This window comes from Sciurus carolinensis, chromosome 12, assembly GCF_902686445.1.
Source record: "Sciurus carolinensis chromosome 12, mSciCar1.2, whole genome shotgun sequence".
NCBI lineage: Eukaryota > Metazoa > Chordata > Mammalia > Rodentia > Sciuridae > Sciurus > Sciurus carolinensis.
This window is the reverse complement of record NC_062224.1, coordinates 112695243-112708976: the sequence shown is the minus strand read 5'-3', so window position 1 is coordinate 112708976 and position 13734 is coordinate 112695243. Positions and strand designations below refer to the sequence as shown.

At 42.9% G+C, this 13734-nt stretch overlaps 1 protein-coding gene across 1 annotated transcript in view; it reads left to right on the top strand.

Moving 5' to 3' along the window:
- Positions 1-13734, top strand: part of Mroh9 (maestro heat like repeat family member 9) — a 73964-nt gene that overhangs the window by 22232 nt on the left and 37998 nt on the right. Inside the window, exons 2-4 of the mRNA XM_047519995.1 lie at positions 11110-11189; positions 11733-11868; positions 12442-12528. Of these exons, the coding sequence (XP_047375951.1) occupies positions 11110-11189; positions 11733-11868; positions 12442-12528 (303 nt within the window). The remainder of the gene's footprint in view (positions 1-11109; positions 11190-11732; positions 11869-12441; positions 12529-13734) is intronic.

Below are 13734 nucleotides of genomic sequence, written 5' to 3'. Positions count from 1 at the left end.
TGATTCTTCTCTGTCAGTATGACATTGAGGAGTCGAAAATCAAGTAAGGCTTTAGGGCACAATAGAGACAGACAGAGATGTGCGTGGGAGAGAGAGAGGGACCCACCTGTAAATCTTAATCCATGAAAACATGGAATAGACCTTTGTCCCCAATGCCACAGGACATTCACAAGAGTAACCATGTATTGGGCTAGAAATTTCTATATAAATTCCAAACAGTAGGATAGCAGAAATATTCTCTGATCACAAAGCAAAGAAATTTAGAAACTAACAAGTTTAATGCGATTCTATTTTCTAATCATATTGTACGATACTTCCAGGGGTATGAGGAGGGGGTATGGCTTTTCACCTTAAGAAATTAACTCCGAATCTACTTTATTAAGAATTGTTATATCAAGTATAGCTTTAAAATTTTTGAAATTTTTTCCTTAATAAAAAGTATCGTGCAAATTCTCGTTTTAGATTAATTGTTGAGTTATGTTATAGGTTTCCTTTGAGCCCCGCTGTGTTTGGTAAAAGCCACTGGGTGGTAATGCATTATTATCCTGTCTGCTACTTTCTGTTTAGTGTTGTTCAGTAGCATCCACAGTGAGCTGGTCTGCAGCGTGTGTGTGTGTGTGTGTGTGTGTGTGTGTGTGTGTGTGCGTGCGTGTCACGCTAGCTTCGGGTGGGGGGTCAGTCCCGCTAAGGGGAGGAGAGGTGGTGTTCTTTGCTGTTAACCAGTCTCCTCCTTTCTGGCAGTGAGTCGCCTCCAGAGTCTGCAGTCCCGTGTGAAATGGCACCACCTGGTACGTAACATTCTGTAAGGACAGGGTAGTAACTCAAGTGTCCAGGAGGAGAAACCGGGTCACTGACTCTGACAAGATTGTCACATGAGCACTCACAGGTTCCAGACTGGGTGGAAGGAAACCAGGCGACGTGGTTGAAACTGCTTTGTCCTGTTTTCCCCGCAGCACTGTGCTTTGCCAGCCCCGGTGCCCGGAAGTGGCCTTCAGCACCGATGCAGAGAGTTGAGGCGTTGACCCCTCCGGCCTCTCCCACCCGCCTCCATCTCTCCAGGCCCCTCCCAGTCTCCCATCCCTCACTCCCTTCCTGGGGAACCCTCCTCGGCCAAGGCCACCATACCCAGCCCGATTACGTAATCACTCCCTTGCTGGAGAGCCTCGTGATTTGCTGCTTTCCTTTTTTATTTATCTTATTCTGCATTTTTCCCTAGACTTTTGGACAGTTTTCTTGTCCGTCATCCCTGTAGGACAGAGATTGTGATTACCCATCTTTGTGTTCCCTGAAGTGTGGCACAGTACTGTCCTTGTGGATATTTATCTAGCTTTATAAAATCTGGATCAAAATCTTGAGCCTTTGATAAGACCTACCACCATTTTTATATCTTAAGTTTAAATTGACGCAGAAGACACAGGGAAAGTTACCATAAGATCTTTCACCCTTAGAAAGAGGAATGGGCCAGTGTGGCTGCTAAGCCATTTATAGATTGTTGACTTAGGAGCCCTAAGTCAAAGTCACTGATAACTAAAGGAAAACATCAGTAACTGTTGATGGACAGGCTCACTTTGCTAGCCATCGCAGGAGGACACTTGACAGAGACCTGCTGTTCAGTGCTGTTTTATCACTTTCAAATCATTAATACCCTTAGAGCCCAAACGTGCAGCTTAGCATTTCCTTCACTCACTCGTTCATTTATTTAAAAATATTTAATGAGCACCCACTATAGGCCAAATATCATGCTACCATTTTGAGACACAAAATAAAATAGAATCAAACATTAGCCTCAACTTGCTTACAGTCCAATGGAAGAGAAATAAAACAAGTCAGTAATTAGGAATTGCTATCAACTAGGAGGAAGTTACAGTAGCCAGGAGGCGCACGTAGAGGGATCTTTCCACTTAACTTCGGAGAAGACCTGGCTGGACTTTGAAGGATGAGCGGAGAACCCAGATGAGGGTGAAGTGCATCCAAGGAGAAGGAGCCATGGAAGGCACCAGGAAAGAAACCAGCAACCTGTATTTGTAGATTTTATTTATGATTCTCCAGCGAAGTTGGTGGATTTGCCCTTGGGATCACTTCCTGGGGACTCGGAGTGGAAAAAGCTGGCTTATAGAGGGAGGAGCAGAAATACAGGGCACAGCAGGCCTCAGCTACCCCTCTGGAATCTTTGGAGCTGAGGTGGCCTTTGTGTTGCTCCTGGAGACAAAGAGGTTGAGCCTTTATGCCGGGTCACCCAAGCACCAGAGGCAGGTTGTCCCCGAGGGGACTCGATCTTAGGTGAGGCTGTTGGTCAAGAGGAGTTTTCAGAGCTACTGATGCTCCCAGCAGCTGGGAAACAGTGTTTCAGTCCTGAGGTGGAGAGGCTGGCCTTCCCAGAGGTGCACAGTATCCGCCCTGAAGACCGTGTGTCTGGGCTGAACCCCCGGGTGCTGAGAGTTGTGGAAGGGCCATGGGCACAGACCTGGTCGTGGAGGTTCTCTGGGTTTACTGAGAGGACAGAACTGTGGGACCAAGTGCACCAGGGGGTGAGCTGCTCCGACAGAATGGAAGATGCAGAGTAACCGGCGGTCAAGAGCCAGCAGGCATGGGGCTGACGGAGGGACCTGGGGACCACCGGCTGTTGGGAAGCCCTATGCATGCACAGGTCAAGTAGGCTCGTGCTTCCAAAGCTTAGCAACCAGAAACGGGGCCACCCCGAACACGTAGCTGAGTCTTGCAGGGATGGTCCCCTAAGGGAGCATGTTCCTGGTCAATGGGAACATCGTGACTGCCACCTGTGGAGTCTGAAATCAAGACCCACAGGAAGGAGGCAAGAATCATGCCAGACACACGCGCGCGCACACACACGTATTTTTTCTAATTCCAGAGCTGCAACCCCAGAGAAAAGGCAGGGAAGATGAGAGGGGGATCAGGGACGTGGAGATGTGAGAGAGGGAAGAGGGAATAGCCTTCCTGGTTCCAAACACAGGGGCATTTGCAGCGTGGTGGGTATGCTTCAAGCGCATTACACACAGGGCTCATTTGACCTTCACAAGATCCCTCTAGGGTGAGTGCCGCTGTTACCCCATTTAAAAAACGAGGACACTAGGGCAAGAGGTGACCTGCTTGTGGTCACAAAACTACAAGTGGCAACCCCAGGATACACACTCACAGTCTGGTTGCAGAGTCGCCAAGCTAACCATCAAGCTGTGTTGACCCTGAAACCAAAAATCTTGCCTGCCCTGGGGATCAATAAAGACCTGTGAATAAATTATGAAGGTAAAGATTTTAATAAACAGGATTGTCATTAACAATAACACTGGGATTGTTTTAATTGCCCAAAGACATAGAGAATCCTTGGAATCAGAATAATCAGTAATAGAGACAGCCATCTTGCAGGAAAAGGTGGGGTGAGGGAGTTGTCAGAGAAGAGGGACGGGGACAGTCACAGGAGGAAGGAGAAGACTTTCCTCCATGTACCTGGAGGCCGAGGCATCCCTGTATCTTCACATCTGCTGCCAGAGGCGCACAGGAAACTAGTAACGGCTGTGGACTCCAGGGGCGGGATCCAGGAAAAGAAGCCAGATACGAGGGAGGACGTGGAGACGCAGTTCACCATCAGCCCTCTGGTACTGTTTTAACCATTGGAATAAATAAGATCTGACACTTTAAAAGTCCATCCAGAGAGATGCTTGTATAGATAACCTAAGTGTCATTGCAGAATCAGCATCTAAATCTGCAATCCATCTCTCACTCTTAGAAAGGACAGTATACTATGCATGTCTGTGAATGTCTTTCACCCTCGAATCCTCCATTTTATCTTAATTTTTATCCTTTGCCTCGTTAACCTTTATTCTGATGTCATTAAATTTTTTCTTTGCATCTCAGCTACCAAAAATCCCTCTTTCCTTCTCCAATGAGTGCGGCAACTTAGTTAGCAAGATATGTAAAAAGCAAGATGATATCTTCCATGCGGATTTGAAACTGTTTTCCACTAGCAGCGATTGCCAAGTGGAGATTTACCATCAGAGGAGACTATCATACCACTTTGATCTGGTGGAATGCATATTCCATAACCATTGCCAATAGGGTATGAGGAGTCCAATTAAAATCACGGAAAAAAGGTGCACAGTACAGGTAGAAAGCCTGGGCTTCGTTCGGGGCATTCTAATTACAGAAGCAAACTCGTCACATCCACCAATTTTGTCTCTAAGGCAAAACGAATTAATGAACTAGTTGCTAAGAGTGCACAGGAAGAGCATGCTCCTGAGAAGTAAGAACTGCCCCTCGGTATCAGATTTTAAGATTGTTTTTCAATAGCAGAGTCCGTTTCCCTTAGCTGTGGAAAAGGTCAAGTCCCGAAATAAAATTATCTTCAAGAGAATGACAGACTTGCTTTGTAAACACAGGAGTTGTACACACACACACACACACACACACACACAAATGGAAATGGCCAAATGTCTCTAGGAAACAGAACACACACTCGTGTGGTGTAGAGGTCAGGGTTGACTCTAAGTCGAGTTCCTGCTGGCCTTTGGGCACTTCCGGACCACTCAAGGTGAGGCAGGGAGAGAGGTCTGCTAATGACGCAGTCTTGGTCAAACTGTGGTCAGCTGGTCATTCCCTCAGTTCCGCCCACATAGTCTTACTGTCATCTGTGTCAAGGAAATTGCTGCTGCTCAGGACAATCCCATTCACACTGTAGGACGTCCACCTATCAGAACTGTGATCCTGGAAGGGGCACGATTTGGTTCCCATGAGCCACTCGCTCCTGTTTAGGAGGACAGTCTCATGGGGTCATCTGCCTGCAAGGCGCTACTGATTCTGGAAGCAATGACTGGTGACTTCTAGAGCCACTCTGGGGTCTGGAACAGGAGGTCGTAAACATCAGCTGAATCTTGAAAATACCTGACTTACTCTTACCTTGATGTCCTCAGTCTTGAACGGGGTTAAGAAAGGTTAGTAAATTCAGGGCTAATAAACATTGTGTTGCATGCCTACATGCAGAGCTGAACAGGAATCTGGCCCGAAGCTTAATAAAGGAGACAGACACAAGAAGGAGGCGGAGATGCCAAGCTTCAGCCTGCCTTGGTTACCCACCGGGCATCTGCAGACCTGAGTGAAGAGTCGGCGCTTTCAGCAAAGGCAGCCTCTGGTCCCCATTACAGCTGCAGTGGTTTCCACAGATGTCGGTGGCGGCGGCAGCAGCATCCTACTAATCTCAGGCTAGAGAAGATTGCTCAGATGCATACCAAAGGATCCTCTTGTGTCTCCTTTTTATATATATAAAGCAGTGCTAGGGATCAAACTCAGAGCCTTGTGCATGCTAGGCACAGTCGAACCACTGGGCTACACCCCCAGGCCCCCTTTCCCTTGTTCTATCTAATAAGGAAAATCTCAACGATTATTCAAAAATGCATTGGCAATTTGAATTTTCATCTTGATCGTCAACTTGACCCGATTGAGATAAGCTTAGAAAATTGGTAAAGTGCACTTCTGGATGGGTTTGTAGGTTATCTCCAGGCATGACTGGCATGTGGGTCAGCACACTGAGGGGTAAAACCTGCCCAGAATGTGGGTGACTCTGTCCAATAGGCAGGGGGCCTGGATGAACAAAGTGGAAGTGGGGGCCTATACACACTCGCAAGCTCAACTCTTCCTTCTTGCTGCAACCATAGATTGCAGGCTGCAGACTCCAGGCTCTTTAGCCTTCGAAGGTCCGGGTCCAGGGTGCTTCCAGGCCTTCCGCCTCCAACTGGGGCTGCTCATGGGTCCCTCTTGTTCTGAGGCTTCTAGTCTTGGATGGAGCAGCTGCTGGTTTCTCTGGCTCTCCAGCCTGCAGACAGCCATGGCAGACTCTCTGGTCTCTGGTGAGGCTCACCAATCTGATGAATTCCCTCTTCTCCTTATATATACCTTCTGTTGGAGCTGTTCCCCCAGAGAACTTGGACTATATTTGTCAAATTCTCCCAGAATTTCTTTTGGCATTTTGACTAAAAGTGCTAAATTTATAGATTAGTTTACAGATCATGGACCTCTTTAAACTACTATCTGATCACCAGGAACATGATTTTATTTCTTTCCACTAACTTGAATCTTCAGTTAAGTTTTTTTCTTCAGGCAAACATCACGTATTTCTTTAGAGATATTCTATACGTTGTATGTTATTGAGAACAGAAAATACGATTAGCAAATAATTTTTACCAGTATACTGTTTCTTTCTTTTTATTGTTATTTGAAGAGCAAAAGATTTTAGTTTTAGTTTTGACTGAGTCTATCTTTTCTTTTGCTTTTTAATTTGTTGGGTCTTGCTTTTGGTGTTGTATATTAAAAAAAAGAAAAGAGGAAAAAATTTTTTTCCCATCCAAAGGTAACCAAGATTTTTTTCCTATGTCTTCTTTTAAAGATTTGTAGTTTTAGCTCTTTAATTTATATCTATGATTCATTTTGAGTTATTTTTGTGTATGTGTAAGTCAGGGGTACGTATTCACCTTTTTGCATAAAACATCCATTGTTCCATTCTTATGTTTTTAGGGTATAATCTTATAGTACTGCTACCAGAGAACATGGCCTGCACAGTTTCTAATTTGGGGAACTTAAGGACACTATCTTTGTGAGGTGGATAGATGATCAATTTGAAATGCTTTTATAATTCTACAAAAGCAATTTGTTCTCACTTAAAAATTCATGCAATGTAGATGAGTAAAAAGAAATCACCACCCTAAAAATAGCCATCACATTATTATTCTAGTCACTCCTCTAGGTTGTGAGTCTTTTTTCTCTAAAAGCAGATTTGAAGGCATCATTTGCATAATTTGCGTTGCTCCCTGGTACCATTGTGACTGGTGAATAATCCAATTGTGGCCTGATTCTCCAACAGTTGTCAGCTACTTTCTTTCTTTAGAAGCCTTTAGTATTTATCTTCACCTCTAGTAAATTAAAATTTTATAACTACGTGCCCAGACGTGCTTTTACCCCAGTATCCACAGCACTCACTCATGTTTTTGATATAAAGATCTTGGCCATTTTCCTCTAGAAACTGCCTTCCACCACTGGTGAGGCAATTTTCTTCCTTACGTTCTCTCCATTCTTTCTTTGTGGAACTACTCTTAGACATCAGATTGCACATTTTAGGAAATCCTTCAATCTGATGCCTTTGGGTTTTGGGATTCCTCAATATCTGACACTTTGGTGGGCTTTGTTCCTTCTCTCAGTTCTGGGGATCAAACCCAGGGCCTTGTGGATGCTAGATCAGTGCTCTACCCACTGAGCTATACTGCCAGCCCTTCAGTATTTGAGATGCATGGAAACATACTGAAGAATCGACTCAGAGCAGAGCTAGAGTGTCTCTTGACGTGCCTGGACTGGGATGGGTGTGGTAGTGAGTTGGCATCTGAATGCTGAGTGACATGACAATGTGGGTCACGTGCTAGGAGGACTCTTTGGAAGAGCTAATGCCCTGAACAGTCATGCTGTTGAAATATATCTATGTGGGTCATCCTAATGCTATAATAAGTGTTCCTCCAATAGTGTTTTCATCATCTTTTTTTCACCATGACCAAAACACCCCACAAGAACACAGAGAAGGGAAAGTTTATTTGGGGTTCACGGTTTCAGAGTCTCAGTCCGCAGATGGAAGATTCAATTGCTCTGGCCCAAGGTGAGGCAGCACATCATGTGGGAAGGGCCCAGCAGAAGACAGCTGCTCAGCTCCTGGAGGGGTCAGGAAGCAGGGGTGAGGGGGAGATGCCGCAGGGAAGACGTAACCCCCAGGGCACATCCCCAGTGACCCGCCTCCTCCAACCACGCCCCACCTGCCTACAGTTACCACCCAGCCAGTTCTTTCAAACTGGGGTGGACTGATGATAGTTCCCACAATCCAATCATTTCACCTCTGAACATTGCTGCATTAACACCGGAGCTTTTGGAGGATGCCTCACAGGCAAACTTTAATAAATAGTAATAGGTTTTTTAAATGTGGACACACTCACTGGGCAGTAGTGATCAATAGTCACAGTATTTCCTTCGAGGTTCACCAGACAATCTACAGTTCTTCTAACCTTAGACTTGATAAGTCAGTGTTTCTGCCTCCAACCTGACCAGATAACTGTGGTTAACAAGGATAACAACCTAGACTTTTTCTGCCTATTTAAGATTTATGGTATAAAGGGATACTTTTCAACCCTGACTGGAGAAGCTATTTGATCAGTAGTTATTCATAGATAATACTGTCATCAATGAAGACAATAAAAGACATGAGAGAGAGAAAACTGAAGACCTAGAAAGACTGGGTAAAGTTGATTTGAAATTGTCCCCAAATAAGTCCCCAAATATTTGAAATATTTGGCAGAAGAATACCCACAAATGAAGCTGTACTCACAAATCAGGCTCCCTGAGAAAGAGAGAAGCTTGTTAACTGAAGGCAGTCAGTGGTCCCTGTTACTGTAGGTCAATGAAACAATTTTTTGCTGTGTAAGCAAGTAGACAACACAGTGTGGATGTATGATACAGTTTTGCAGCTGACCTATAGTAACCATGTGGTCCAGAAGTTGTTCATCTTATATCTGGAAGTTGGTCCTCTCCAACCAACAGCTGTCCATTCCCCTCCTCCTGCGAGAGCCCCTGGTAACCACCATTCTTCTCCTGGCTTCTAGGAGTTCCATTTTTTTTAATTATTTTTTATTTAGCTTTTAATTTTTACAGATTGCATTTTGATTCATTGTACACAAATGGGGTACATCATTCCGTTTCTACAGTTATACACCATGTAGATTCACACCGTTCGTGTAATCATACATGTACATAGGGTCACGATGTCTGTCTCATTCCACCATTTTTCATACCCCCTCCCTCTCATTTCCTCCTACATATTCTAAAGTTCCCCCTTAGAGTCGACACATAAGTGAGATAATGCTGTGCTTGTCGTTGTGCTTGTCGTTCTACGTCTAGCTTATTTCACTCAGTCCAATGTTGCTTCCAATGAGAGGATTTCCTTCTTTTTCACAGCTCAATAATACTCAACTTTTATTGTTAATAATGCTGCAGATAACATGGCAGAGCAGATGTGGTTGAGATTGTGGTTTCAATTCCTCTGGAAATACACTCATAAGTGAGATGGTTGGATCACAGAGCAGTTCTATTTTTAATGTCTTCAGGAATCTCCACACTGTTCTCGGTAATGGCTGCTCCAATCTACATTACCACCTGCAGTGTGCGATTATCTTCTCTCCACGAGCTCTCCAGCACCAGTTGCCTCTTGTGTTTACAGAAAAGCCATCCTAACAGGTGTGAGGTTAGATAGTTTGCTGTGAGTTTGCTTTGCATTTCCAGATGATGAGCATTGAGCGTGTTTTCATATACTGGTTGGCCATTTATATCTATGTATATATATTTTTGGGAAAATGTTTATTTCGGTCCTTCACCCATTTTCTAATCAGGTTATGTTATTTTTTGGTATTGGGTTAAATTTCTTATATACTTGGGGTAATAACACTTTATCAGATATGTGGTCTGCAAATATTTTATCCCATTCCACAGTTTACCTTTTAATCGTTTGACCCATTTCCTTTTCTTTCCAGAAACTTTAATTTGATAAAATCTCCTTTGTTTATTTTCATTTTTATTGCTTATACTTTTGGCATCACCTCTCCTCCCCCCCAAAAACACAAACCAATGTCAAAACCAACAATAAGTTTTTTCCAGTTATCTTTTAGGAGTTTTACAGTTTTAGTCTTACATGTAAGTCTTTAATCCATTACCATTTAACTTTTGCATGTGGCATAAGGTAAGGGTCCAAGTTCATTCCTTTGCATGTGGATAATCCAGACCCCCAAACGCCCTTTATTGGGAGCACATCCTTGCCCCATTATGTGCTCCTGGCACCCACCATCTATGGGTGGGTTTATCTCTGGACTCTCAATTCTGTGTGGTCTATGAGTCTGTTTCTATGCTCAGTCATGTCATTCAAATAATAATATAGATTGAAACCAGAAAGGGTGATGTCTCCACCTTTTACTCTTCATTCTCTAAATTGTTTTAGATAATGGAGGACTTCTCAAGCTTCTTCTCAAAAAATATAAATTCCTACTAGAATTTCTTTAATTACAACTTTTTTTAAAAAAATTTATTTGTTCTAATTAGTTATACATGACAGTAGAATGCATTGATGCATTCTGATAAATCATACATAAATGGAGTATAATTTCTCATTTTTCTGATTGTACATATTGGAAGATCACGTTGCTCATGCACACAAGGTAATACTGTCTGTTTCACTCTACTGTCCTTCCTATGTCCATACTCCTTCCCTCCCTTCACTCCGCTTTACCTAACCTAAAGTAACTATTCTTCCCTAGCACCCCTGCTTTATTGTGAATTAGCATCCGCATATCAGAGAAAACAGTCAGCCCTGGTTTTTTGGGGTTTGGCTTATTTCACTTAGCATGATATTCTCCAATTTTTAATGGTTATAAAATCAAGTTGTACAGCCTCCCATTGACCTGTATGTGATTCTCACTCTGTAGCGTGAATGCAGTCGTTCTTCTGTAAGACCCGTCTTAAAATTGCCCTGTTGGCCTTTTTTTAGGTAGACTCTACACCTATAGATTGCACTTGGCAGTTACAGAAGTATGTGGAAGGACACCTGGTAAAGAGCATCCCTAACAAAATACAATCTGCAAATGCTAATTAGGGAAGCACGGTGGCTGGTTGTACAGGCCACCATTTAGGCCAAAACACTACTGTGGGATGGAATTAGCTTTTCTAGTCTCAATGCTTCTACAAACTCTTGGGATTAGTTTCTAGTCTGTTTTGGTCCCTTTGCTCAGTATAGCAGGGACTATACAGGATGTTGTCTCACTGGTTTGTAATTGCTGATTCTTTATTTATTTATTTATTTATAACTGGGGATTGAACTCAGGGGCACTCGTTCCCTAAGCCACATTCCCAACCCTATTTCGTATTTTATTTAGAGACAGGGTCTCCTCACTGAGTTGTTTAGCACATCACTTTTACTGAGGCTGGCTTTGAACTCTAGATCCTCCTGCCTCAGGATCCCAAGCTGCTGGGATTATAGGGGTGCACTACTGAGCCCAGCAACTGCTGATTTTTTTTCATGGCCCTTAGGAACATGAAGCTTATGAACTATGGAATGTATATGCAGACCTGCTGTGTCATCAGTCCATAATCCTGGCCATAAACTCCAGGTAACGTCACCCTCTTATTTCACTAATTGAAATGGTATATTTTTAAAAAACATAATTGTGAGAAATAAAAATTGACTCAAGATTCCATCATCCTGATTCAGCAATTATTCTTTCTTATGTTCTCCCCAGTAGTTCTGTATCACATGGCTAAGTAGATGGTCCTTCTAGCTGAGGACGGGCAGTTTTCCCTTGTCATTACCTTGAAAGATGCATCCCAATATCAGAAATATTAAAATATTAACAAAACATAGCACTATTGACTACAGAAATAGTGGCACCATGCAGTTAAATGATCTAAAAGCTTAGTGTGGGTTTTTGGACTTGATCTTTACATTATTGTGTTCATGGAGAAATAATGTAGATCATATTTATGAATAAATTGATTGCTTAATATTGAAGGCATCATTGCTAGGAGAATTTTTAAGACTCATGTGTCATCTGGCCTTCTAGTATACCCTCTCTTATCATTAAGAAAAAAAGTCCATAAAGTCAGGTTACATTCAACCTCTCATCCATTTAATAGTTATACCTTTTTCTTGTCAGCTTTGTGGATCCCATACTGCAGTATGAAGTTCAGCTGAAGATAACCGAATCATCCTTTCGAATGCTATTCGCTCTACCAAGTTTTGAAAAGTTGAAAGCATTGGGGATCAGAAGTGAGGACTTTGAGGACCAGGAGGTGAGTGAGACCCTTCTTCCTTCACTTGTGCTGAGACTTTGCTCTGCACCACAGTGAAGCTGTAGAATGCATATTAGAAGGTTGTAGTCTTTGTTGTCTTCTCCTCCACTCCTCTTAGATATCACAGAATTCTTCAGCACTAACCTACATCCCTAAAGTCCTTGTGAATTCTGTGACCCATGGAATTTAATGGATCAAATAGGGGTTATAGAATGATGAAGGTGTGTTTGGTGAATTGGTTTCACAAGGGCAGGGAGTTTACTAAAAAGTATTGCAAAAAAAAGATTACCGAGCAGAGAAAGACGAAAGTAGGAAGAGTCCCATAATAAGGTTAGGAATATCTGAGGTCTCTATTTTCTTGGCATTGCTACACAATGTGCTTCATCTCCAAGTTGAAGAAGCAATTCATGGCTTGTGGTATTGGGTAAGCTTTTATCCATAGAGCCACCTCACTCCTTTTTTTATCTTCTGTTTATGGGAAGAATTTAGGACATCCAGATGCAAAACTGTATATCTTTGATAAATTCTTATATAAGGTTATTGACTGGTTATGCAATTTTTTTTGTATTTCAGAGTTTATACCAAAATAGTTTACACATATTTGAGGACACTCTTCTGATCTTAGTGTCTAAAGACCTCTACAAACTACAGCTCCTAAGGGTAAGAGGAATATAAAGAGCTCACTATAGTTCACTTACTTCTAATTTCCCATATTTACATCTACTTCTAGTATTTGGTGGCTGAAATTTGTTTCTAGTGGAGTGGAATTACTCACAAAACAAAATCCCTCCCTTTAATTGAGCTACAGAAATGTACGTTTAAGAAATCAGTTTGGAGAGGTGGCATCAATACCACTTGAGAAGGCAAGTCTTATGTGGCAGTTGAAAGTGAACGTGGGTGGAGTAGCAGAAAACAGTGTTGGCCTAAAATGCCTCCAAGTCCACAGGACAATGAACCACACCATGACCGTGCTGGAAGGACCTTTCCCTTGCGTCAACTCTGGGCTGAAGGAACCATACAGATCCTCTGTCCTCATGCATACCACATTCTATGGTTTGGATATGCCCCCCAAAGTCCATATGTTGGGATCTTAATCCTGGATTCAACAGTATTGCAGGGTGAGACTTTTATGAGTTGATTAGATCATGGGAACTCTTCCCTCATGAATGGATTAATGTCATTATCATGGAAGTGGGTCCTTGATGAAAGGATAAATTGCCCCCTTCCCTCCTTTTTCCTGTGTGCTTTCTTCCCCTTCCACTTTCTGCCATGGAATGATGCAGCAAAATGTCCCTCACCTGATGAGGGCTCCTTGAAGATAATTGGACTTCCAGTCTCCAGAACTGTAAGAAATAAATCTCTGTTCTTCACAAATTACCCAGTCTCAGATGTTCTGTTCTAACAACACACTTGGACTAATAGACAAAATTAGTAGCAAGAAGTGAGTCTGTTCCTCTCACAAATACCTGAAGATGTGAAAACTGTTTTGGAAGTGGGTAATAAAGAGCCTAGGTGGTGTGAATGGGGCACTAAAGGCCATTTTGTTGAAGAGTCAGAAGAAGACAAGGGCCGTAGGGAAAGCCTGAATCTTCTTAGGGAATCACATAACGGGTCATAAGCAGAATGCGGGCCATTCTCAGGAGGTCTCCAGAAGAAATGAGGCACAAGACATTGGAAAGAGGAGTGAAGGCCACCCTCCTACACAGTGTCAGAGAACTTGGAGAAACTATGTCTGTGTTCTAGAGCTTTTGGGAAGGCAGAACTTACTGATGAATAAGGACACCTGATAGAAGAAATCTCTACTTAGCAGAGCTCCAGGTGCTGCATGACTTCTTTTGATGGTTTACAGCAAAATGAGACAAGAGA